This window comes from Mesoplodon densirostris, chromosome 18, assembly GCF_025265405.1.
Source record: "Mesoplodon densirostris isolate mMesDen1 chromosome 18, mMesDen1 primary haplotype, whole genome shotgun sequence".
NCBI lineage: Eukaryota > Metazoa > Chordata > Mammalia > Artiodactyla > Ziphiidae > Mesoplodon > Mesoplodon densirostris.
Window position 1 is genome coordinate 40,873,203 of NC_082678.1, and position 27,028 is coordinate 40,900,230.

Here is a 27,028-nt window from a genome sequence, read left to right on the forward strand (position 1 = left end):
CTGTGCCCAGGGTGTGGCCTCGGGGCGGCGGGGCACGCCCCCTGCTGTCCCTGCCTTGTGATTTCCCGGTGACAGTACCTCTGAGTGGCCCCAGTGGGACCTGCCTGGGACTGATTGACAGGAGCCCTCTGGGAATACCTCCAGCCCTCCCTTTCCTCTGCCTCCAATTACCCAGGGAGGGGAGCGGATTGAGAACATATTTAGAAAATGTGTTCATTGTTGCTTTTAAGAATCTCCTCTGTAATTAGGCACTCCGGGGGTAGTCAACCACGAAAAGCCACAACCAGCGCTGTCAAGGCCCATAAACTAAAAGAGAGACCAATTAATCAAAAAAAATGAAGAGGCTGGCTGAGCCTCAGCACCTGTGTGAGCCACTCATGCCTCCACCCGCCCAGATAACAGCTTCGACTCTCAGGCAAGCCCCACTCTGCCTGGGCATTCCCAGAGCCCATGCTGTGCTGACGTGAGGGCACTGGGTCTTTGCCCGCTCCCCCAAGAATCCATCTCATCAATAATGGGGCCAGCAGTTTGGTTGTATTCCCCTAGTAAAACTTCCAGAATGGGACTGTGAACCTGTCAGTTACAAAGTGAAACAAACAAACAAACAGATTCTTAGCCCTTCTGGCATCATAGTGGCTCCTAGGACGTATCTGCATCCATGGGAAGAGAAGAAGGCTGCAAAGACCTGCTCAGATTCTATTCTGTTCCCTGATGGCTTTCGCACTTTCTCCAATCAAAGCTGAGGCTTGGGAGTGGTGGCGCTCTAACAAATCGAGCGATTCCAGGGACTGTGAGTTAGGGTTAGGATGCTTTATGAAGCATCAGTTGTAGTAGCATAACCTCCAAGAAGCATGGCGTCTCAGGGCCATTGAATCTCTGGGATCCCAAGCCACACAGGATGAGTTCTCTTTCAACCCTCCCTCTTCATGAGGGAGACTCTTCTGGGTACCAAGGACCAAGGGTAGGAGGCTGTGAGGCAGCCAGTCCAGGAAGAGCATCACAATTCTCTGCACCAAGTGCAGTTACCAGCACCAGGTATTTGTTCGACGGTGACCCAAAGGAAGGACCTGCACCTTCTGGAATCTTCTGAACAACACCCCTTCTCGTTGCCTTACTGGGGGCCTGTCTCAACTGTCTGTCCTACAGCTTCCACTGAGCAGTGACACAGTGCAGACTAGTCACTATTTGCCTCTCTTTCCCTCCCAGTGCAAGAAGAATACACTTCTTTGCCATCTCAGAGTTTGGCATGTCCTAACTTGTGCCTCACTCTGGCCAGTGACGTGAGTGGAGGTCCCATGCGTCACATCGAAGTGGGAGCATTTAAGTGCTGCTGCGCCACTTTCCCTGCCCCTCTTCCCCTCCCACGTTAGCTGAGGAGGTCAGTATTTTAACTGTATAAAGTGACTCAGAGTAAAGAACATAAGGGTGTATCTCCTCCAAAGTCTGCAGGACTCAGAATACCTCCCATTAAGTGGGGGAAAGAGGCCTGGGGCAAAGGAAATAGCAGTTCTGAGGACTGTATCTCAAGAATGATGTATGTTTACAAGCACTTGGATTTGAACGGAATCAAACAGGTAAGAAACCTCCTGTTTTAACAGAGTTGAACTGCCAGAGGACCAGGGGGCCTGATTCTTTAAACAATCTTGAGACCTCTGACTCTCTGTGGGAAATGGGTGGACTGAGAAAGCTGTGTCATTCCTAAGAAATATTCCCCAACACCCATTTCAGATACGGCCAAGGAAGATAATAGGAAATGAGGAAAATCTAGAGAGCAGAGCCAGGAGCCATGGGAAACACTAGATGAGGAAGCCCCTCCAGAGAGCAGAACTTCAGCCCAATCAAGGAACACCCTCCCACACACATCCAGATCAGGAGCCCCTCGGAATGTCTGCTCAGAGAGTTTCAAAATTGCTATGGATCAGTGTCTGCTGAGGGCCTCCTTTTCTTCCCCTTTCTGAATGGGCGGGTGGCTTGTTGCGCAATCCCTGTCAATATGCTATCATATCAGGTGTGTGTGGAAGGAAACATGTCTTTTTAATTTATAGATCTCCAGAGGGATCAAGAAGAGCCCCCTACAGACCTGATATGGGGACTTGGATGTGGGGAAAACTCTTGGAAGTTGAAGTGCATGGAAAAAAATCAAGATTTCTGTACAGCCATAAAGTATGAGTAGGATTTAAAGTAAGTGAAAAGGTGGGAGACCAAACATTTCAGGCTTCATGCAGGCAAAAAAGAATATTGCTCATTCAGTGAAGGGTTAAGTATACCAGGCAGGCTTACCATGTACAGTTTTAACTGAGTAGAAGGGCAATCAGAATGACCAGGAAGGCAGAGGCGCTTGAATGCCTAAATAATAGAAGAAATACAGGAAATAGGGGAGCCACTCTAGGATTCTGAGTAGGAGTATGACTTGCTCAAAATGATATTGAAGAAGGGTTAATCTGGCAATGGACTGTGTGAAGGTGAGAGCAGAGAGAGAAAAGGCAAAGATTCCAGTTAGGCAGCTCTTCAACTAAATTGGAAATGAACTGGATAAACTTTGTACTGGGGAAGTGGACAAATGTGGAAGCTTCAAAAGAGGTACTGAAGATGAACCAAGAGAACAAGGATGAGGGCAATGGGTGTGTATCAAGAGAATCAAGCAGAAGTGACGCTCATGCTCCCAGTTTGGGCAACTAGAAGAAAATGATATCAACAAATTTTCAATAAAAATAGAAGTTGGTTTTGGAGGAATTATGCAGATTCACCTCAGGAGATTCTGAGTTTGGAGTGATGGCGGAAAATGCAGTAGGTCTCTCCTTTTCCTACTCCCAATGCCACTTCTCTGCTGAAAGACTTTATCAGTGGAATTCAGCAAAAACGTCAGGGTTGAGTGAGGTGGACTTTGGCTGTTTGGCTTACAAAAGATGACAGGAGTCACGCACATCAGTACATTCTCTAAGGGAACATTTTAAGAAAGAAAAGAGCAGAGGGTTCACGCAGAGCTTGGAAAATGTGCATATTTATGGTGTGATGGGAAGAAACGATCCCCAGAAAAGGAGACACAGAGGGCATGGTCAAAGAGAACTGTAGTCTACCATCACAAGAAATTAATTCCGAGTCAGAATGGGAAGTTCACAACATCAAATTCTGGAGAAAAAGCAAAACATGAAGAATGAAGACTAAGATGAATCCTTAGATCTGGATATTAATTTTTACCAGGGACCTCTGGCAGTGGAGTTTAGTCTAGTTCTTTGTCTGAAGAGTTGCACCATCATTTGGTAAAATTCCTCACCTTCTGGGGCTTCCCTGGTGGCGCAGTGGTTAAGAATCCACCTGCCAGTGCGGGGGACATGGGTTTGATCCCTGGTCTGGGAAGATCCCACATGCCACGGAGCAACTAAGCCCGTGTGCCACAGCTACTGAGCCTGTGCTCTAGAGCCCATGAGCCACAACTACTGAGCCCACGTGCCACAACTACTGAAGCCCACGTGCCTAGAGCCCATGCTCCGCAACAAGAGAAGCCACCGCAATGAGAAGACTGCGCACCTCAATGAAGAGCAGCCCCCACTCGATGCATCTAGAGAAAGCCCACGTGCAGCAATGAAGACCTAACACAGCCAAAAAAAAAAAATCCTCACCTTCTGCATGGCCCAACATTTCCATAAAAGTTGTTCTGATTCCTGTCCTCCTGCATCTGCCACTCTAGGGAAATGGAGAACAGGGTGATGACAGAATTCTACAGTTTTCAATGACATAATATTTAGTCCTATATCCAATTAGTAGAACTAGTGATCACCAGTTAGGTTTTCCATAGTCAGTGGCAAAAGCAGGAAGTAACTACTGCATTACACATAAAGCCATACACTATAGTTGATCAAGTAAGACTTTGCTTCTCATGTGCCGCTTTACCCATTTACCAGTACATTCCACAACCCCAATCTATCTCTCTGTTGTATAATATAATCAAATAGAATATAATCAGACAGCCCTGGCCTTAATTCTACCTCTGTTATTTCTAGCTGTGTGCTTAACATAACCAGAACATGCCCAGATTTTAAATTACATTTAAAAAGAAAAAGAAAGAAAGAAAAAAGATATTTCAGCAAATTATCTTTCTAGTCCTGCTACAAGCCTTGTGGTGAACAAGGTCAGCCTGGAAATAAAAAACTATATGAAAGAGAGAAGAGGAGAAGACAGCAGCAGGCCTAAAAGTGACCTAAAACTGCTGTCAAAACGAGAAGGTTCCCCCTACGTATGAAAACACAGAGAAAGTTATCTGGTAGGTCAGAGTACTGACTACATGCAATTCAAAGCAACCATCCTCTAAAATATTGAGAAGAAGGTAAAAAGGAAGGGAGAATCTTTGGAGATTGTCCGGTAAAGGGGAAAAGAAGCAGGAGGAATGGAGCCCTACGAGACAGGGGTCCCCAACTCCCAGGATGCGGACTGGTACCTGTCCGCAGCCTGTTAGGAACCAGGCCGCACAGCAGGAGGTGAGTGACGGGCGAGCAAGCAAAGCTTCACCTTCCGCTCCCTGTCGCTCCCTGTCATTCACATTACCACCTGAACCATCCCCCCTCCCCCACCCTGGTCCGTGGAAAAACTGTCTTCTACGAAACTGGTCCCTGGTGCCAAAAAATTTGGGGACCACTGCTATAAGACAAGAGAACAAAAATGACAGAGATGCACATCTCTTTCCAAATAGTAATAATGATAATAATAATACCCATTAGATAAATTGTATTTTCTATACTAGTAGAAACAATACCATTAAAATAGGAATCTGATAATGTTCTCTAATCAGAAAATAGATAGAAGAAATAGGAGTAAACACATATGAATCTACTGTTAGAAAACATAAGCTGGGAATCCAAACACCTCTACTAGTAACAATTTTCTTCCAATCCCACACAAAAATAACCATGAAGCAAAAGAAAACTAAACACAACACTCTGAAGTGAGTTAGACTTAAAAACACATTTGTAGTTGTTAAAAGAAACACCTAGAAACAGAAATTCAAAACCTAAAAACAAGTGGCAGAAAAAGAGATAGAAATTTAAAGAGAATTCACTGAACACAGGAAAGATGTGAAAGAGACAAAATGAAGACTAAAGTACAAGGTGCCTAGGAAAGAAGAGAGTCAAAATAAAACTTATTTAAAGGCACTGATGAAAAGCCAAGAGGCAAACAAGAGAATGACAATGAACTAATAAAAGCAAAACAAATTATATACAATGTGGATGCACTGAAAGACAGGAAAGAAAAAACAGCATCCCTATAATTGGAGTCTACTAAGAAGAAAAACAAAACCGTGGAAGATAACTAATATACGAAAACATAATTCAGGACTTCCCTGGTGGCTCAGTGGTTGAGAATCCGCCTGCCAATGCAGGGGACACGGGTTCGAGCCCTGGTCCAGGAAGATCCCACATGCCACGGAGCAACTAAGCCCGTGCACCACAACTACTGAGCCTGTGCTCTAGAGCCCGCAAGCCACAACTACTGAGCCCGCATGCTACAACTACTGAAGCCCGTGCGCCTAGAGCCCGTGCTCCACAACAAGAGAAGGCACCGCAATGAGAAGCCCACGCACCGCAACAAAGAGTAGCCCTTGCTCGCCGCAACTAGAGAAAGCCCGCACACAGCATCAAAGACCCAACACAGCCCAAAATAAATAAATAAAAATTTAAAAAATGAACAAAAACGCTGCCAATTAAACTAGGGAAAAAATGTATATAATTCAACAAAACTTTCTTTAAATTAAAAGAAGATCCGATGGTACCAATCAAGAAAGCCCAACAGGTACCTGGAAAATGTACTCAGAATGATCATCTCTGATGTCCTAGTAGAACTTGCAGACTTCAAAAACAAACAAACAAAAAATTCTCAAGGCTTTCAAGCAAAAGGAGAAAATCACTTACAAAGTCAGAAGAATAAACTGTCAGACTTCAAAAAAAAATCAGACTTCTCAAAAAATAGCAAACAAAGCAAGGCAACACTGGAGCAGCATTTTCCAAAATCTCAAGGAAAGAAAGGGTGAACCTAGAATTTTATAACCAGGCAAAATTTCCTTTAAGTGTCAAGGCTATAGAACAACAATTTCAAGATATAAGAACTTAGGGAATTCCATATCCATAAGCCTTTCTTGAGCAATCTTTTGGATGATGAACTCCATCCAACCAAGAGATGACTGGGCAAATTTCAGAAGAAAAATAACAATGATGAGCATACAGACATATAGATATGAGTACAGATACAGATATAGATCTCAAAGACTAAAACACAAGTGAGTAAGAGGGTAGATGATTAATGTGAGATATTTTATGTGACAAAGTAGAAATAACTTAAAAAATGGGAGGATAAGGGCCTCCCTGGTGGCGCAGTGGTTAAGAGTCCGCCTGCCGATGCAGGGGATACGGGTTCGTGCCCCGGTCTGGGAGGATCCCATATGCCGCGGAGCGGCTGGGCCCGTGAGCCATGGCCGCTGGGCCTGCGCATCCGGAGCCTGTGCTCCGCAACGGGAGAGGCCACAACAGTGAGAGGCCCGCATACCGCCAAAAAAAAAAAAAAAAAAGGGAGGATAAAATAGAATAAATATGCTGATTGTTGTGTAGGCAAAAGGATATTAAAAAAAAAACAACCTGATAAACCAGATGAAAAAAGTTAAATATTAACACTCGGGACTAAGGAGCAGTAAACATTAAGTATAAAGGTAACTACTAGAAAAAGCCATAAAAACCAACTTAAATACCAAAATTTAAAAAATAAATTAAATAGCAAACATACATACATTTTTGTAGAGAAAGGTATTAATAAACTACCCCAAAGCACTAGGCACTGATGGTTTTATGGAAGTATTATTTCAAATATTCAAAGACCAGACAGTCCCAATGTTAAACACATGATTTCAGAGCATTGAAAATGAAAGAAATTCCCAATTCCTTTAATAAAGCATGTATAATGTTGATACTAAACATGATAGAGATGGTACAAGAAAGAAAAGGACAGACCAGTATCATTCATGAATATTGATACAAATACTAAATGAAATATTAAGAAACAGAATCCAAAATATTGTATTAAGAGAAAAATACAGTATGACCAAGTGAGATTTATTCCAGGAATGCAATATTGAGTTAGGAAATCCACTGATATTATACACAGTGGATTTTAAGATATTAAGAAATCTAAGAGAAAAATCATAAATTATCTCTCCATAGATGATGAAAAAGCTTTTGACAAAATTCAATACCTAAGGAATTTGAGGGATGCTTTTTAAACATGAATTAATCTGAATCAGCATATATCTACCTATCTAGCTACCTAGCTATCCATCTATCCATCCAGCTATCTATCTTCTATCTACCTTGTTCCTAAAGACAGTATCTTAGTGGGAATGATCTAGAGCATTTAATTACCATCACAACCAAGGCAAAGATGTTCCTATCTCCATCACTACTCAACACTGTACTAGTGGTTTTAAGCCAATGCCATCAGATAGAGAAACCAATTAGTAGCATAAGGGTAAAGAAGATGTAAAACTACCTTTATCTGCATGTGACATGATAGTGTACCTGGAGGCCAATGATAAAAATAACTCAAACAATAAAATAAATCACTAAGATTGCAGGATATATAATTAACACACAGAAACCAACAGCCTTCATATATACAAAAATAACCAGTTACAGGTCATAATGGTAGAGAAACTCCAGTTACCAACAGCAACCAAGGGAATTCCCTGGTGGTCCAGTGGTTAGGACTCTGCGCAGGGCCAGGCTTCAATCCCTGGTCGGGGAACTAAGATCCCACAAGCTGTGCAGTGCAGCCCAAAGAAAACCAGGATGATCAAATACTTAGAAATAAACCTACCAACATGTGACCCTGGACAAAGAAAAACATTTTTTTTTTTTTTTGCTATAAAGAACATTAGCGGTATATTTGAATACAAGCTGTGGATTAGGTAATGGTATTTTACCAATATTGATCTTCTGATTTTGATAATCAATACTGTGGGTATATAAGAGAATGCACTTGATTTTAGGAAATACACACTTAAGTATTTAGGGGTAAAGGGCCATCATATCTGCAACTTACTCTCAAATATTTAAAAAATTATGTATTTATGTACTTTTAGAAAATAAACATATATATATAATATGTGTATGTTTGTATATATATACATATACATGTATATATAGAGAGAGACAGTCAGAAAGAGAGACAGAAAGAGAGAGATAAGGAGAGACAGAATGATAAAGCAAATGTGCTAAAATATTAAAATTTTGAAAATTTGAAGGGCACATGGGAATGTTTTGCACTATTTTTGTAACCTTTTTGTAAAATTATTTCTAAATAAAAACATCAAAAAATAAAAATTCAGTGAAAAGTAAGTGGTGGGTTACACCACTAATACTGGTTACATAAATGACAGCATAGTAATAGCATGGACTATTAAGCAGCCATTTTGGGGAAAAAGAGGTAGATCTCTGCGTGCAGATATCCAGTGATCTCCAAGCTATATTTAATTTGAAAAGCAAGATGCTGGACGGTGAATATATCGTATTCTTTTTGTGTTGTAAAGGGTATATAAAGGCGAATGTGGGTACCAATTCTCAGAAGGTGTAAGGGGGTGAAGCACAGCTATGGAGCAGACTGAAGAAAGGACATGGGAAACTGCTTCCACCATCCCTGACCTCCCATTTCAGAACATACACAAGTTCCAGAGCAACAGGACCAGGAGGCATCTTGCAGAAAAGTTTACAGGTGGGGAGACACAGACTCAGAGAGGCAAAGCAATTTTCCCCAAGACCACATTCACCTTCAACAACATCTCAGGTCTCCCGACTCTCAGTTTAGTGTTGTTTCAGTCCATTCATTCATCCATTCACTTATTCACTGTCAAATATCCACCATTCTTAAAGACAGAAGAGGAGAAAGGAGGAGGGGATGCGTAGTGATCATCAATTAGAAGTTCGAACTCAGCCTACATCGTGTGCCTGGGAGAATTCAGGACCCTGCCTCCAACACATCTTTCTAGTTTCATTTCCTGCCATCCCTACAGGTGTGCTATGGCCCCATCACTTTCCTGAACCCCTCTATAGCTGTGCTATGGCCCCGTCACTTTCCTGCACTCCCCTGCCGTGAGCTATGGTCCCAGAACCTTCCTGCACCCCACTTTGGGCATCATATACCATCGTCACACTGACATTTCCACTTCCATGCCCTTGTTCCAGAGGTACCCACACCTGACGTGCCCACCCTGCCCCAGTCTTGGCTCACATTCTTCCTGTCCAGCAAGGACCATCTTAACTCCTGTCTCCCATAGGAGGCCTTTTAGGACTCCTCCATTCAGAGGTGATGCTTTCCTCTTTTAAACCCCCTCTGCTCTTCTCAGGATCTGCTTCATGGCACCTCTTATTTGCTTGGCAGGAATCGCACTGCCTGGTTTCTTGAAGGCAGGTGCTATTTTACTCATCTCTGCTCAACAAATACTTAAGTTTCATTGAAGCGGTAAATCCCCATGCCCCCAACATCTGGGCAGGTCACTGGAGTCTTAGGAGGTCCCCTTGCATCACCCCTCGGAGCTCAGGTATTCCTCCTCAAATTCCTTCCCTCCCCAGCTGTGGGACAACCTGGCTTCCAGTGTGCAGGGTATCAGATGAGACTTCATGGCAAATGAATCTCAGAAATGGAAGTGACCTTGAAGACCATCAAGGGGACCACACTTAAAGCAAAAATTCTATAGCAGTGCTTCTCAAACTTGAATGTGCATATGAGTCACCTGGAGATCTTGCTAAAATGCAGATTCTGATTCAGTAGATTCAGGAGGTGAGGGGCCAAGGGTCTGCATTTGTAAATAGCTCCCAGGGGAGGCCCATGCTGCTGGCCCTAGAGTTATTCCCTGAGAAGCATCATCTCACACTCTTAAGCTAAGACAATAAGAAAAACTACCATCGCTTGAGAGCTTGGTGCCCTGGTGCATGCGTTATCTCATACGATCTCCACCACAGCCCTGTGGGGTAGGGGGTACCATCACCTTACTTTACAGATGAATGTAACGGAGGTCAAGGTCACATGGCTAGCAAGTGGTGGAGCTGAGAGTGAACCAGCGTTTCTGGCTCCAGTGACCCCCTTTTTCTCACTATTTTTCTTCTTCTGCAACCATCTAAGGAGGGAAGTTTACCTCGCTATTTGGAGGGGAGTAAGACTGAGACTGAGGCCATGACTCCAGGCAGGAAGGGCTTGGACTCAGAGTCACGGAGTTATATGGCTCTGTTCCAAAGAGTGCGGTGCTGAGAACCTGAGGACAGTATTCTGTCCTGCTTCGGGGCCACCGTGAAGTGCTGGCAGCTGTTGATTGAGAGGCTATCCTCTCCTGGCCACAGATGCCAGCTGGCAGAAATGGCATTGCCACCACCTTTCTGGGACCGGACAGCCCCATGGCTTAGCTGTCAGGGCTCATGAGACTCTTGTCAGTGAGCGGCAGAGAATGAGGAAGCCAATGCCAAGGGCTGGCTTCTGGGTCAATGCCAAGACCAGTGCCAGGAAGAGACTGTACTGGCCAGCAACCTGCCCCTGGAGTCAACTTGAGCCATGGGTCATGGCAGGAGAAAGCTTGGATCTGGCACCAGCAAGAGACTGGAAAATAAGGACATAGCCCAGAGCTGCTAGACCTCTGGCTGGGCAAGTCAGCCTCTGGGAACACAGAAGAACTCCATCCTCTACCTTCTCCCAGTGGGATTTAAAGAGACCACCAAGATTCAGGGTGCTAAAGGGATTCCTGTATACCTCCTCCTTCTGTTTGAGCAGAAAAGGAGAGTCAGGCTGGCAGAAGATAAGGCGTGAGGGATGCTTCCCTGACCCCAAGACACCAAAGAGACTTCTCTCTTGCCCCACTGGTGGAGACTACAGGAGATCTAGCTGTACCTGGGTTACTTCTCCTTTGAGGAGAACATGTATGTGCCCTATAGGTAAGAGGTGAAACTTCCCAAGGCAAGGAGATTTACAGTGCATCCTTCTCCTTTGTTCTATCATATCTCCCCTCTTCTTACACGAGCCCAGCAGACTGTCCCAGTGGACAGCCTGGCATCCTGCGTAAACCAGTGGCAGCAGACCCACAAACACACATTAAATAGAGACACGACGGTCCAGGACTCAGCCGATGGACTGGTGGATGGGAATGTTTCTGAGCCACCATTTACCAGGTAGTTTAAACTGGTGATACGTTCAACCCAAGCACTGCCCTTAGAACAAGATGAGCCCAAGAAGGATGGAAAACTTGCGGATTGACTTCTTGGTGCCTTGAATGAGTCTCCCAGTGGCAAACTGGGTGGTCCTACCTTAGAGGTGAACTCTTGGGCAGCTCAGGAAGTGGGCCCAGGCCTCCGTGCTCTTCAGATGGAGCTGCAAGGGTTTAACTGCTGCCCAAACTAACCTCAGTGGAAAGGGAGTCCTGGGCCACACTGAGGAGGGACATAGCACGCTTACTGCTTCCTGGAGGGTCATGGGCGTACTTGTCAGCAGGACCAACATGGGAAAGAGGGTTTTGTAGAAAAGCTGCCTTTAGGCAAAATGGCTAAGTTTGTAAGTGGAAGTACTCAAATGAAAACCTCTCAAAGGTATTGCCCTGAGTTTTGCTTTGCCTTATTTCCTCTTATTTTGTTTGAACAGCGGTTACATTGAGAAAGGGATTCACCTGGTGAGCGCTGAGTTCAACATTCACGCAGATCCATCTTTGCTTCTGATGCAACCAATTTTAACCAATTAGCCACCAGGCAAGGTTGACTCCATTCTAACAAACTATGGAATCACACTGATGCCACAGGTTTTCCTAAGTGTAAGGCCTAATAGAGGTAGCCTCTATGTGCCGGCATGCGGCGCACGAAGTACCACTGAGTAAAGCCGAGCACACTGAGTCAGTGCCTGGCTCTCGGTATTCAGCCATTAATCAGGAGTCAGCAGGCAGAGGAAACCGAGAGAGCAGGTCAGAGCAACCAGTAGGCAGCTTAGAGCTTTGGTGCCCTCGGCCCAGAGCCGCAGAGGTCCTCTGGCCTGTTCCCACTGCTTCCTGGTGGTCCCCCGCCTACGGAGAGGCGCAGGAAAGAAGGCTCCCAGGTGGTGCTGGCTTCTGAGGCTGATCTCAGGCAAGCAAGGCCCAGCCTTCCCTCTCTCTTGCTATATTTCCCAGCTCACTGCTGCCATGGAGACCGGATGCCTTCCGAGCACTGCGGTTTACTTGGAGTCCAGCCTCTGAGCACCTTGGTGTCGTCAAGCCCACTCGCTCCCCTGGCTCCCCAGAGTGTGAAAACGTCTAAGCTGGGTTTCTGGAGCCAAACAGCACAGGGGTCTCCTCGTTACAGTCCACAGGATGGTCTGAAAGCTCTTGCTCAGATCCTGGTGTGTGGGGTGGTAGCCTGCAGTTCCATAGAGGCCCATGCACCTGTTCTGTCTTTTCTAGAAGAGCAGATCTAATTTCAAACCCTGTATCACACGCGGCCATGTTGGCGCCCAGACAAATGCGCTGGAGGGAGGGGTGAGCACGGGCCCATGGGTGCATGGGGTTCAGACCAGCAGTGGGGCTCGGGCAAGGGCTGAAGTAGATGGCTGAGAAGGACAGCGCTGGGGGAACCACGAACCCACGTGGAAGCAGAAGAGCCGGAGCCGGTCCCTGACTCAGTTTTGCTTGTCCTCCTGGCTTCAGTCAGCCACCCAGTCCCACAGTTATCCCTTGGTCATCACCAAAAGCTCACACCTCCTGTGCTTTGTCTCCCACCCATCACGCTGATCCAAAGGCTCTGGTCCTTGCTTTCCCTGCTCTGGTGTCTTCTTCCTGGTAGACCTTTTACCCAGACTCAACACTGGCGGACACTTGTGCGTTTCTGGGCGTTAGAACCCCTCTCTAGCTTTGTTCTCTTCTCAGGGAGCAGGTGCCATCTGCCCAACCCCTCCCTCTGGACCACCATCACTCCTCCTCTTCCTTGGATTTGGGGGCTGAGCAGCCGGGGTGCCACCTCTGCCAGCCTCCTTGCTGAGACCCCTAAACTGGTACCAGGATGGTCACTTTTCCAGCTTTGGTCTCAGCACCTGCTCCAACGCCTGCACCCCCTTCGTAGCATTTATGCCCCCCACCCATCTTCTGTCTCAGACCCCATGGGGAGTCTGCTGGGCAGCAGGAATGGCTACTTCCAGCCTAGCCCTAGGGAGCATCATCTAGACAGAATGAAGCGATCCATCCAGGGTCTTTCTGTGGGGTCTGGGATGCTCCCCACAGGGCAGGAGCTTCTGGTGCTCTGGCCTTATCTCCAACTCAGGGGAGTCCCAAGGCCTCTGAGGCTCTGCAGGTGCCAGCTCCAGGCAGCAGCATCCTCATTCCACTTCTCTGGGCTCTAGAGATGGGTGTGGAAGATGCTCTGAAACCAGACAGGCTGGGCCTGCTCACACGTCCTCACTAAGGTGACCAACTGACCTCATTCGCCCAGGACTGAGGGGTTTCTTAGGACACAGGTCTTCCTGGGCTAAAACTGGAACAGTCCTGGGCAAACTGGGATGGTTGGTCACCCTAATGCTTACAGTGGATGACCTTGCTTCCCGAATCACTGAGCAGGGATCCCATATGCCCACCTGCATGCACCTGTGGCCGAATACCCTGCTTGCGACTCTGGGTGGGTTTCACCCTTAGACAAGGCCAGCACCCCCTGGGTGACAGATTCCATCAAGGAATCTCTCGCCTGTCAAGGATGTCACTTCTGAAATACACCATCCCCCACTCCTGCATAATCAATTTCCCATTCTTTACTGGATCCTTCCTATCAGCATACAAATATCAAATATACTGTGATTTCTCCCATCTTAAAAAAGACAAACCTCTCTTTATATCACGCTGCCTTCCAGCTACTGCCCTCTTTCTCCCTTCTCCTTCACCTTAAAACTCTACAGAGTTGTCTGTACCTGCAGTCTCCTATTCCTCTTCACCCCTTATTTTAACAATCTTTTTAAACTTTTTATTATGGAACATTTCAAACATCTCCCCAAACAGAGAGGTGAGCATGATGAACCCTTCTCTTCCCGTCACTCAGTTTGCCCTGATCGTGTAGAAGCACATCCCAGACGTCATCCATTCCCTCTTGCATCCATCGGATGGATGAGTTTCCCCACCACCCCCAAACTGCTCCTGCCAAGCTCACAATGACCTCCACGTTACAAGTCACACCGCAGTCACTTCTCAGGCTTCACCTCCCCTGACCTGTCTACAGTTTATAACAGCTGACGGCTCTCTCCCAGAAACATGGCTTTTCTTCCCACTTGATTTCCAAGACTTCACCCAGCCCTGGTTTTCTTGCTTCCTGATTAGTCTCCTCTGCAGGTCTCTCCTCACCTCCCCAACTTCATCTCTTCTTCTGGAGCCTCTGCTCACCCGCTAGCTGATCTCACCCAGCGTCCGGCTTCACGTACTGCAAACTCCCCCGTTTACATCCCCAGCCAGGACAACTCCCCTGAACTTGACATTTCCACGTGGGTGATTAAGATGCATCTAAAACTTAATATGAAGTCAGATTGAATTCCCTTCACCCCCAGCCTCTGCCGAAACCCTGGCCCTCCCACAGACGTCCCTCTTCCTAATAGCTCAGGCCAAAAGCATCTTGTTTTTCTTTCTGCCCAGAGTGGCAACGAGATCCTCAAGTGACCCCCAGGCCCTGGGCGGTCCAGCCTCTCTCTGACCTCGTCCCCTACTGCCCACACCCAGGCCCCATCTGCCCCAGCCTCACGGCTGTCCCTGTGCCAGCCAGGTGGGCAGTGGGTGGCTGTTCCCTTGGCCTGGGAAACCGTCCCACCCCCCAATCCAGGCGACTTGACCCTTCACCTCCTTCAGCCTTTGCTCAAATGCCAGTTTTTTTCTGAAGCCCTCTGGATGCTCTTTGTAAAAACTGCAACTCCTTCCTTCATTCTCTGCCTCATTTTGCTCCATAGCTTTTGACTCCTTTTTGACATACCTCAGAGATTTACTTCTTTCTTTCAGTATGTCTGTCATCTCTCTCTGGCATGTAAAGTCTGTCTGCTGCATCCTCAGGGCCTAGAAGAGTGTGTGGCACAGAGCAGATGCTCAGCATGCAGGCTGACATGGAGGGATGAACGGCCAGGTGGGCAGCAGTGCCTACCTCCTCCAAACGGGAGTCACTTTGGGGCTCCTACCTTACAGCAAAGGCTTCAGGGATTTCTCTGTCTGTCTCTTACACACACGCACGCACATGCACACACACGGGTGGAAAGGACCCGAGGAACAGTGCCGGTCAGCACAGATCAGATGCGTTTGCTGACACCACCACCTGGAAGGACTTGGGCCTGGTGTGGCCTGGGCTACACCGGTGGAGATCAAGGGAATTGACAGTGGGTCCCATGGGAGTTTCTGGAAAGCATCTTCAGGCTTTTTCATCCAGACTCAAAAACAGCCAGCCGGGCTTCCCTGGTGGCGCAGTGGTTGAGAGTCCGCCTGCCGATGCAGGGGACACGGGTTCGTGCCCTGGTCCGGGAGGATCCCACGTGCCGCGGAGCGGCTGGGCCCATGAGCCATGGCCGCTGAGCCCGCGCGTCCGGAGCCTGTGCTCCGCAACGGGAGAGGCCACAACAGTGAGAGGCCCACGTACCGCAAAAAAGAAAAAACAAAACAAAAAAACCAGCCAGCCTGTCTGAGATGTTTAACCAAACCACCTGGACAGCAGAGGGTGTCCGTAGGTGTGTTCATTGAGACAGACCCTGAATAACTATCTGAGGAGACTGAGATTCCTTTCTGGAAGGACAGACCCTGCTCATCTGGTGTAAATTCTCTGACTCCTGATCTCTTTTTTTTTTTTTTCATTGAAGTATAGTTGATTTACAAGGTGGTGCTAGTTTCCAGCCCATCTTCTTTTTGTGACTTCCTGTCTTGTAAAGTGTGTCCTCTAATAAAACAGCCATCAGGCACTGAGTGCTCATGACATGTGGGTCCCACTGACCCACCGCCCGGCCCACCTTGGCCCTTCCGTCTTCACGAGACAGGATGTGTGGGGCTTGAGTACCTACTCTGGAAGCAGGTCTGGATGGGATGAAACAGTGCTAACTGTCGGAGTTGACCTGGGCAGGCCACTCAACTGCTCCAGCTTCAGTTTTTCACCAGTGAAAATGGGGACAAGAGCTCTCCCACGGGGTTACTGTAAAGGTGCAAATAAGACAGTGCCGGCACAAAGTAACTGCTTGGTAAAGAGAAGCCTTTATCCCTGGGTTTTCATCGTGGCAGCCTGAGTAGACCCTCTGCGCCCTTAAAGACTGCCCTGGGTTCCCGCGGGAGAGCCTGGGGGCTCTTGTCTAATCAACAGAGGGAAAAGTTATAGGGGAAACTTGGTCTAAACTCATGGCCACTCTGATCAGTATCTTCCTGAGACTTGACTCCCATTTACCCGAAGGGATGAGCAAGCAGGAGGTCAAAGAAGAAATCAGAGCAGGGAGACATGCAGAATTAGTTCCCTAGGAGAAGGAGAAAATAAAAGGAAAAGTAAGAATTATAGGAAAAGGTGAGAACACATCATTCAGTTAGAAAGTCCTGAAAAGGGGCATAAGTACGAATTCTGGTGCCTGGAAGCCTAAGGCAGTGCTATGCCACCTAGGAGGCTGGCCAATGACTGTGTGGCCCCCTAGGCTAAAATGTGGGGTCTCCCAACAGGAAAGAGATGGAGCAGGGGGCCTTGGTGGTTAGGAAGCCCCTAGGGTCAGAATTCTATTTCTTCTAATGTCTCACCTTCTCCAGCCCATTAACAAAAGAATATCTACTTAGTTAGGCCTCATCCAAAGAATTTAATTATCCCTGTACCTGTGAATCTTGTTATAAAGCAGGCAGACATATATGCATCCTCAACCCCACTGTCTGAATTTGGGGGAGCCCCACTGGAGCTGGAGCGCACATCTCTCTGTGGTGCCTCTGGGACCCATAAAACGGAGCACAGGACTGGGAGCACCCCAGCTTCCAGTGAAGGTTCCCAGTGCCATTCAGAACAAAGACCAGCCATGCTCGGTCTCCGATAATCAGAGTCTGATAGAAAGCCATGTTCAACTCAGTGACGTGGTCGGTAGGTCAATGCTATCACCTTCTAAAACAGCTGCTAGCTACCCCACAAGTTCTGAGAGTCATAGTGGGGCTATGCTGTGGGCAGGTGCCACCAGAAGGCCTAAGGCACACATAAGAAGCAGGAACAAAAAAAAGAATAAAGGGGGAGGGACCGGAAAGGCAGTAATTGGAGTTGAAGCAAAAGTAAATAAGAAAAGGAAGAGAATCAAACACACATGATGGGGAACAGCCCCAGGTCAGATGTCTCTGAGTGGTCCCCTTCCCATGGGGCATTTACCTGGGGCTGCTTTACTTAGAAGTACCATTCAGAGCTGAACTTGGTTTGCTCTGAAGGAAGCGAGGATAGAGCCTGGCCCTTTTCCAGAGATCCAGGCTGCGCAGGGATAAAGGGTCTGGATATTGGAAGGGAATGCCCATTTCCAAATCCCCACTCCCACCCCAATCTCTTATCATCTAAATAGGAAAATACACGCAAGGTACATTCCTGGAAAGAGGAGGTTTCAGAGGCCTTCTTGAGTGGAAGGGAATGGAGAAGAGGGTCTGCTAAGGGTGACGGACCAGGAGGACAGGCCATGCACACACAGGAGGGCTGGATGAGACCACAGAACAAGATGAAATGGGGAAATAATAAGCAGAGGCCACAGCAAAGCCGCCACACGCATGGGCAGGGTAGAGTCTCCTGGATGCCCAGGTGACAGTGACTGGAAGGACAGATAAGGATAGAGAATCACCTGTATGTGCTCCGATGGAGGTCTAGCTGATTTGAAAGCAGCCTCACAGCCACACCCATAAATACATGATCAGGCTCCCCTGTGGCTCTGATCTCATCTCCTTCTAGCCTGCTTCACTCACGGGCCTCCTTCCTATTTCTTGATCTACAAGAACCTACTTCAGGGCCTTCCTGATGCCCCTGCCTGGGATGCGAGTCTCTGTTCAATTATCCCCTCATCCGAGAGGTCTTCCTTGACAACAGTAGCTCCCTGCCCCCTTTACCTGCTTTAGGTTTTCTCCCTGCACTTAGCATCAAGGGTTTCTTTTGTCTGCTTCCCCCAATGGAATATGAGTTCCACAAGGCTGGATTCTATTTTGTTTTACTTCTGAATATTGCTTAGTGCATGCCAGGCCTCATGAAATATTTCTCGAATGAATGTGTGTACCCAAAGCCATAACATTTATAATATACATATAAAGAATTCTATTGATTGAACTGTTAGGTGTTTCAGGTTGGACCCGCTCTAAGGGGCAGGGTAAGGGTGGGAAGCCACTGCCGTTGAGAAGCCTTAGTAATAAGTAAGGGTAGAAAGCACTGCAGTTGAGAAGGTCATGTTCTGTTGGAAAGATCCCGATCTGTAGCGCTGCTCCGTGGGTCATGGGGGTGTGGTAACCAGCCTCCAAAGTGGCCCTCAATGATCCTAGGCACCCGACATTCACACCCTTGTGTAGTCCCCCATCCTGAATAGGGCTGACTTGTGTAACCAATAAAATATTGTGAAAATGATGATGTGTAACCCATGGCCTTGGTCATAGAAGACATTGTGGCATCTGTCTTTTCCTTTCTTGGATCACCCATTTTGGGGAAGCCCAGCCACCATGCTGTGAGGACACTCAAGTAACCTTGGAGAGAATAGCATGGGGAGGAACTGAGGCCTCCTGCCAACAGCCAGCACCATATAAGTGCGCCACCTTGGAAGCAAGTCCTCCAGCCCCGGTCAAGCCCGATTCAGCTGATGCAACCCCTGCTGACACCTTGGCTGTAACCTCATGAGAGACCCCCAAGCCAGAAGCACCCAACTCAGCTGTTCCCAAATTCCTGACCCACACAAACTATGTGAGAGAAGAAATGTTTATTACTGGTTGAAAATGCTACATTTTAGAGTAACTGTTTTCACAGTGATAGATAATTATCACAAAGCAGATGACACGGGGGTCATATATCCCAGGCTTGAGTTGATATGAGTACATCAAGGATTGTGTCTTTTACCAGTTAACTGTGAGGCCCATTTCCCCTTCCCAAGCCATCTGGTCCCAATTTGATTCTGCAACTCTTAGTAGCCACAAATGCCACCTGTATCCTCAATAAACTTTATTTAGACACAGAGAGACACAACAGAAAATACATACACAGATACAGATTTTTTTTTCTCTATAGGATGAACAAACATCACATAGGGAATTTAAAAATTGGGTGCATGGAATGTAAGAAAAAATTGCAAAGTTCCTTGTTCACTCACACTTAAAACAAACACATATTTCAGAGGAAGACAGGGATATACCATCCCTACAACAGAATTCACAGTTGTCTATAACAGTACACAGGTGTTAGGAAGGTAATCAAAGGAGTTAGGAATCCAGTTACTCTTGATATGACAGAATGCTCACAACACTAGTAGAACTCTGTTTAAACAAAAGACAGAATCGAAGATGCCACACCCCCTGCACAGATGAACTGCAAGCTGTCGGCTAGGTCATAAAGCAGCTCAGCAGAAATGCCACGTTAACTTTCAGCTTGTGGCTTGAAGGTCTGTGTAACCTCTACCTTTGTATGCCCATGATGGAGAGTTTACATAGACACACTTAGGACGCCAAAACTCTCGACATGCGCGCTGGCTTCGAGACCCACAGTACAGAACGTTGACATCGGTTTATAAAATGTGGCTTTCAGATGGAAAGGAATAATAGCCAAGAGGAGAACAAACACTTTGCAGATGCTGCCACACCCATCAGCAGTGTTTCCCACCATGCTGCCTGTGGTCCCCTCCCACAGGGAGCCACTGGCGTCTGTGTCCTGCTCCACGCCGTGGGCGGGGCAGGACACATACCTCTTGGAAGTCTATTATTGCCTTCTAGAGTTACACCTGTGACCTCCCAGTCACTCCTGTCAGAAGCCACGCATGTCACCAGGATAAGTAGCTATGGAAACCACCCCACTTATCCTGTCCTGGACCAGCCTCTGGCCTCCACACCATCTTCACATTTCAGATCGGGGTTCCCTAGGCAACCTCTGTATTTTAGTAAAAAATGGTTTCCACTGTACCCTTCGTGTGTCCTCTTCCTAACGTGACAAATCCAGATGAGATGAAGTTATGGAGATCAGGTCCTCCACTTCGGTAAGCATCCTTCCCATAATGTCCTGCAAGAAGATGGGGCAGAATTACCTGGCGCATCCATGACACCAACAAGGAGACAAACATTGCTGCTCCAGCTCACCCAACAATGATGGTGAACTTAACTGCAAATCAGCAGCTGAGTCAGAAGGTAGAAGCAATCAAGGAAAAAAAATATATATATATATATATAATTTTATAAATTTATATATAATATATATTATAAACATATAAAGTACATATATGAAGTATGTAATATATAAGTATTACATACTTTATATATATTACCATTTTAAATACACATTTATGTGTGTATATATATATACACACACACACATACACATACACGCACATATAACTGTGCAACAAAGAAGAAAGTTCTGGGAAGCTTATGTTAAAAGGAGAGGTGGGAAAAAGGGCTTGACTTTGGCATTTCTGACTGAGCACATCAGAACTTCAGTCTGTTTGTCCTACCATCCTTTCCTTTGTCCCAGCTTCCTTCTTTCTTTTTCTTGTCTTATTCCTTTGGTTTCTTTCTTTCCAAAGCATAGAAGTGCGGGTCTGATCAGAATGCTCTATGTGTGTGTATGTTTATGAATCACACCTCATCCTATGAATGATAGCCTTGTGGCTTAGGAGAAATCCAACATCCGCTGAGGCTGACAGGTAGGGTGGTGGCTCTAAAACACTGGGAAAATATTTATGTGTTTTCCTCTCTCAACTTTCTGTAGTAAGATTTTTATCCCTCATCAGCCTCATCTATCCATCTACCTGTGGGGTTGGGGTGAGGAAAAGTCCGAGGACAGATTAGGACCCTGGGAGAAGACAAAGAGAAGAAAAAGAGTTAATATTCTGTTTCTGATATTCAAAGTTGGATTTCACAATATGCTTGAAATATAGGCATTATAAAGAAAAGAAGTCCTCTCCAAACACCATCTTGAACTATGCACATGTGAAAATGGAGAAAAGCTGTATTTTTGTCATGTTGCCACAAGAGCATATTAAAAACTGTACTTACAATTATAACAATGTGCAGACTACCTAAGATGTAACGTTAAGTTAAAAAGTGGAAGAAAATGCTATATTAAGTATGATCACAGCACTGTAAAAAAATGCAAACCAGTATTAAACAAATACAAACAATCTGTGTTAAACAAACAGATTGAAAGAAAACACACCTGATACTGACTACCACCTTTAGATAGCTGGAACATGAATCTTACTGCTTCTCTCCTTTCAACTTTTCTGTATTTTCCAAGTTTTTTTTCTATAATGAGTATGTAATTTTTATAATATAAATAGGTAAAATACATTTCCAACAGAAAAATCTATGATAACTGTAGAGACAACCTAAATCACATTTTTTCTTAGCAAGGCACCCTCTGCATTAAATCTCAAAAATGGGCGCGTGTCAGAATCATCTGGAAGCTTTTAAAAATACAGATGTCCTGACACTACTCCAGGGATTCTGGTTCAGTTGGTCAGGGTATTTTTAACGAGGTCTCTAGGTGGTTCTAATGTGCCACAGGGAAGAAGAACCATTGTCCTAGAGTAAATGGATAAAGGACTGAATTTCAGTTTGTTCAGGTGGGTGCAATGGACATTTGCTGGGGTCCTGGTGGGTGCCCGGCACCACCCACTATTTAGTTTCCGGACTCCAGCATCCTTCCTCTGAAGAGTGACGTCTGGCTGGCCCTGTTCCTTCCTCCTTCTCCCAGATCAAAGGTTCTCAACCCTGATTGTGCATCAGAAAAACCAGAAGGGCAGGTTCAAACCTGCTGGGCCCCGCCCCCAGAGTTTCTGAGTCAGAAGATCTGGGATGGGGCTCAGGGTTTTGTGCTTCTATCAAGTAGCCTGGTGATTCTGATGCTGCCCAGCCTAGGGACCAAACACTGAGAACCGTGATCCTAGTGCATGAAGAAATATAAGAGCATTTTGCCATTGTTTCCCTCATGCCCTCCACTCTGGAATAAATACCTCCTTCCTCAGGGCACACAGCTTTCCACAAGGAACTCCCTTGCTGTAAAATAATGTAGTCACAACCCAGAATTTTATAGAAAAGAATTATTGGAGCTGAACTAAGAGGCTTCTGCCCATATCCCAAGCCATGTCACAGCTCCAGAAATCCAACTCTAGTCCTGGAAAAATGCAACTTCATCAGGGGATGAAGGAGAGAGGGACAAGGGGCGTGTGGACGGGTCATCCTCCACCCCACCACGGTCCCTCCCGACAACAGAAGAGTTAAGAAAAGGAAGTAACAATTCTGAACCCTCATAAATTTGGACCTCATTAATTCAGAACCTCTGTTACATCCTGCAGAGTTTGGGCTGGTTTATTTTTGTGCTCCTTATAAATAAAATTTTTGATAAACAAATCAATCCTGAGAAAGATGGCACATAAAACAGTGCCTTTGCTACTTCAATTCATTCTTATCTGTCAGCTGGAACAAGGTCCCTCAGGGTTAAGCACTGCACTACTGCTTTGGGGTTGTGCTTGACGGAAAGCCAACTAAACCACCCGATCACCTACTATGTGCCAGACAAAGGGACAGAGCCTCTGAAAACACGGTTTAATCTGACATAGAAGCCGAACATTCTGTAGCATTATGCAGTTTACAAAGATCATTCATATATATTATTTCCTTAAAATTTTAATCACTACCATGTGGTAAGCTATTATTATTATTCCCCCATTTTATTGATGGAAAAACTGAGGCCAGGGGTGTCAAGTCGGAAGATGACTGAACCATCGCTAGCATTCTGGTCTTCTGTCTGCAAACCCCATGTCAGTTCCGTCCTGTGCACCTGGCTTCGTTTACTCCTCACAAGAGCCCTGTGGAAAAAGGTCACTTTCCCAAGTTCATGGAGCTAGTCAGTGGTGGACCCTGGATCCTGACCAGGTCTACCCACCTCTAAATTCACACTCTTTCTACAACCCTCTCCCTAGCCAGCTCACCCCTCAGTCTGAACAAGTGCAGTTGTGATTCTTCTCTGAGGCTTTAGCCACGACCCCGGGGAAACGCTAAGCCAGGAGAAGCCCGTGTGATGATTCCCAAGTTCACAGATGTTGGATCTCAGACGTGTGGAGTTTCACGTACTGAGGTTTTGAGGGGAATGAGGCAGGACCAGGAGCACATAACAGGAATAAGGAATTCTATGGTCCAACAGGTCTGGAAAACACTTGAGTTCAAATGAAAAGTAAATACAAACACCAAGTCTAGACACCTGTCACTGGGTACCCGAGTCTCCAGAGAGCCTTTATATTTTTCAACAGCATCTCTCGGGACAGCTGGAAAAGGCATGGTGGCAGTTTTGGCTTTTGTTTGAGCCGTGGTCCTCAAACTTGAGTTCATCAGACTCACCTGGACGGCACAGATTGCCCAGCCCCAGCTCCGGAATTCCTGATTCAGTGGGTAGGAGGTGAGGCCTGATAATTTTTGTTTCTAACGAGTTCCCAGGTGACGCTGATGATGGTCACAAGTCCAGGGACCAGATTTTATGAACCACTGTGTTTCAGAGAACTATGGGCAGGTCAGTCTTCAGCCAGATCCGGGCCAATGCGAAGAGGTCAAGGTCTAGAATGATTTACGTTCTCTGTACCCTCCAAAGGAACAATCACTTCCTTCAAGGGCAGTGTGAAGAGAATGGTTGGTAAATTGAAGCCCTATGCAAGTGGACGGTCAGATGTGCGGAGAGGCAATACCCCTTCTTTGCCTTGGGGATGTGCAGAGTTCCAGGGTCAATGATGTGAATGGCATGAATGGGTATCACAGAATTCTTTAGCCATAACACCAAGAGCCGCCCCCTTCTCTTTTCTGCAGCTATGACCCCAAGTCCATGCCCTCCTGCTGGCCATCAAGGCAGGAGGCTAAAGGAGTACAAATTCTGCCCAAACTGCAGTTCCAGAGAAATGGCCCTATATCCAGCAGGGCTCCAGGCAGAGGTAAGCGGGAGCTCTGTGAGCACACGTAAGTAGCAGGAATACACACCCACGTGGCAACATCACAAGCACACAGCCCCTGATCAGGAACAAGGGTGGTCTCAGGTTGCAGAGAGAGTGTGCCTGCCCCCACCTGCTGGACCAAACTTGCAAAGCAGCATCTGGATGACGTGGCTCCCTCCACACCTGCCCCTGCCCTCTCACCATCAGCATCCTTCAGAAGTCAGGAGTCACAGGAATAGCACTGGGGGACAATGGTCCCCAGGTGGGAGGCAGATGAAAGCTACAGAGAGGTCTGGGGCTGGGTTGCTGGAGTTGTCTGATGCTGGTGGTTCTGAGGAGAAAGCAACCTTGAGTAAATAGAAAGTTTCTCTATAAAAGAGATTTGATGCAAGAAACAGGAGGGAAAAAACAAGGTAATATCTGAATGGTGGTGACCTCAATAAGATTTAAGAGAATTTCACATCGGTGAAATTCAATCAGCAGCCATGGATGAGGGTGGGGGAACAAACTGATCAGGACAGTTTGCCTGGGTTGCAAATATGGACAGCAGGGTAGATAGTGAAGAAGTTGGTGAAGACAATTCCAATGAGAGAGATGCACTGGGTACTCAGTAGGGAAGAATGAAGAGACGAGAAGGATGGGAGGAAGGAAGAGACAGAGAGGACAACTCCAGAAGTCACTATCTATTTAAAATCAGATGCCCAGGAGAGAGACAGAAGGGATGATTCGGAAACAATAATTAAAAGTTAATAGATTTTCTTTTGAGCAGGTGGAAGACTTTAGTCTTGAGTCAAATATCAGACTATATATTTGAAGGACAGATATCTAAATATATATATATATATATATATATATATATGGTGGTGAAATGCCATTTAGGACAAGCCAACGTCATAAAACACTAAATCTACGGAAAGTGAAGCGATCTTTTAAAGAATTCTGAGACTTTTATTTCGGTAGAGGGGAGGGGATGGGGAGAGACAAAATGGCTGAAGGGGATGGAGAAGTACAAACTTCGGTTATAAATAAGTCATGCGGGTATAAAGTTCAGCAAGGGGAATATAGTCAATAATATTGTATTAAGTCTGCACGGTGACAGACGGTAACTAGGCTTACTATGATGATCATTTTGCAACGTATATAAATGTCAAATACTAATATAATATTGTATATCAATTATGCCTCAATAAAAAAAAGAATCCAAGAAGTGTTTTTTCTTGTTTTGCTGAGTTTGGTTTGTTTATTTATATCTGTTTCTGGTAAAAGCATCTTTTAAAAGCAAAAGTATACTTCTTTTTGTCGAACTTTAACAATTTGAGACTTCTATATCAACCAGTAATGTAAATAAAGTCCATGCTCATTAATAAACCAGAAAAAAATTAAACTCTGATACATCAAAAGCAATCATGAAACTCTAAGTCAACGGATAGAAACATACATTTATATTAATATCAAGAACACACAAATAACTTCAAATTAATAAGAAAGTAAAACAACCCAATAGAAAGAACAGGCAAAAGAGATGAATAAGCAAGTCACAGAAGTGAAAACCAGAAGAGCCAACACACATAAAGTGGTGTTCCATCTCACAGGTCATCAGGGAAATTCAAATTAAAACCATAATGAGATATCATTTCACACCCAGTAGACTGGAAAAAATGAAAATGCCTGGGACTCTGGACACGGATAAGCAGAAACAAGAACTCTTGCACACTTCTGGTGGGAGTGCAAATTGGTACAACTGCTTTGGAAGGAACTTTGGTGACGGCTAATGAAAGTTGACAACAGATGCACCACAGAACCGGCAATTTCACCTTCAGGTCTATGCCTGAGATAAATCCTCACGCGTGCGCATAGGGAGATACACACAAGCATGTTCATGGACAACATTGTTTCTAAAAAAGACAAACTGGGAAAAAACCCTGTATTCCCTACGAGGAGAAAAGGGATAAATCGCGGTATATTCAGACAATGTAATCCTATACAATGGTGCAGATAAAATGAATCAGAGCTGTAAGTATCAACATGGACGATTCTTAGTTATGTTGAGAACCACATTAAACTAGCTGAAGGCAAAGAGGATGACATCACAGAGTTTAAAAACATGCAACACACCACTATATTGTTTAAATACGTGCAAATGCAGTGCTATACAAGTACAAAGAAATTCATGGATATGATGAATACTGACTTTAGGAAGATAGATACTTCTGGGGACATGTCTGACTCCTAAATAATGATTTTATTTTGTTTCTAAGATAGCTATAGATAGATTCATTGATAGATGGTTGATGAATACATAGATTAAATAGATGATCGATAGACACACAGATGGAAAGGTTACCCAAGTATTTTACTCACTTCCAAATTATTCTCCAACAATAAAGGAAACAGAGTTTCCAGTTTTTAAGAACTCAGAGACTAAAATATCCTCAAGTCCTCACTGGGAGAAGAAAAAGCTGCCCAATGATGAAATCTGTCAAGCAAGGAGTAAAACTACAGAATTTCTAAAATCATGGATGTACTTATTTGGAATCTTTACAGTACACAGATCCAAAAATTCATTAAGAAAAGATTGGTAAATTAGATTGTACATAACATTTAACCAATTGTCTTTATTGACCTAAATAAATTTGAGTGATACTGGAGTTGCCCTGGAAAATCTGGTATGCAAATAGGGCAATAAAAATATATTATTGTGATGAAATAAAACCAGAAGTAGCTTCCGCGAAAGGGGCAACAGTGCTCCATCTTTAGAGCCTGCCAGCAGTGCATTGCATGCGCTCAGAACAGATAGGGAGCTGGTCTCTGGGAAGCTGGCAGGGAGCTCGACGGTGCTGGCCAGGGCCCTGCTCTGCAGCCACTTCACTGTTGACCTTCTTCACGGGAAAACAGGCCACAG

At 45.6% G+C, this 27,028-nt stretch overlaps 1 protein-coding gene across 3 annotated transcripts in view; it reads right to left on the minus strand.

Moving 5' to 3' along the window:
* Positions 1-27,028, minus strand: part of SHISA6 (shisa family member 6) — a 244,690-nt gene that overhangs the window by 103,110 nt on the left and 114,552 nt on the right. For 2 of the 3 annotated variants that reach the window (XM_060082457.1, XM_060082456.1), the window contains exon 3: positions 20,115-20,210. The exons of the other annotated variant lie outside the window; for it this stretch is intronic. In XM_060082457.1, coding sequence (XP_059938440.1) covers positions 20,115-20,210 — 96 coding nt within the window. The remainder of the gene's footprint in view (positions 1-20,114; positions 20,211-27,028) is intronic. 3 annotated transcript variants of the gene reach the window in all.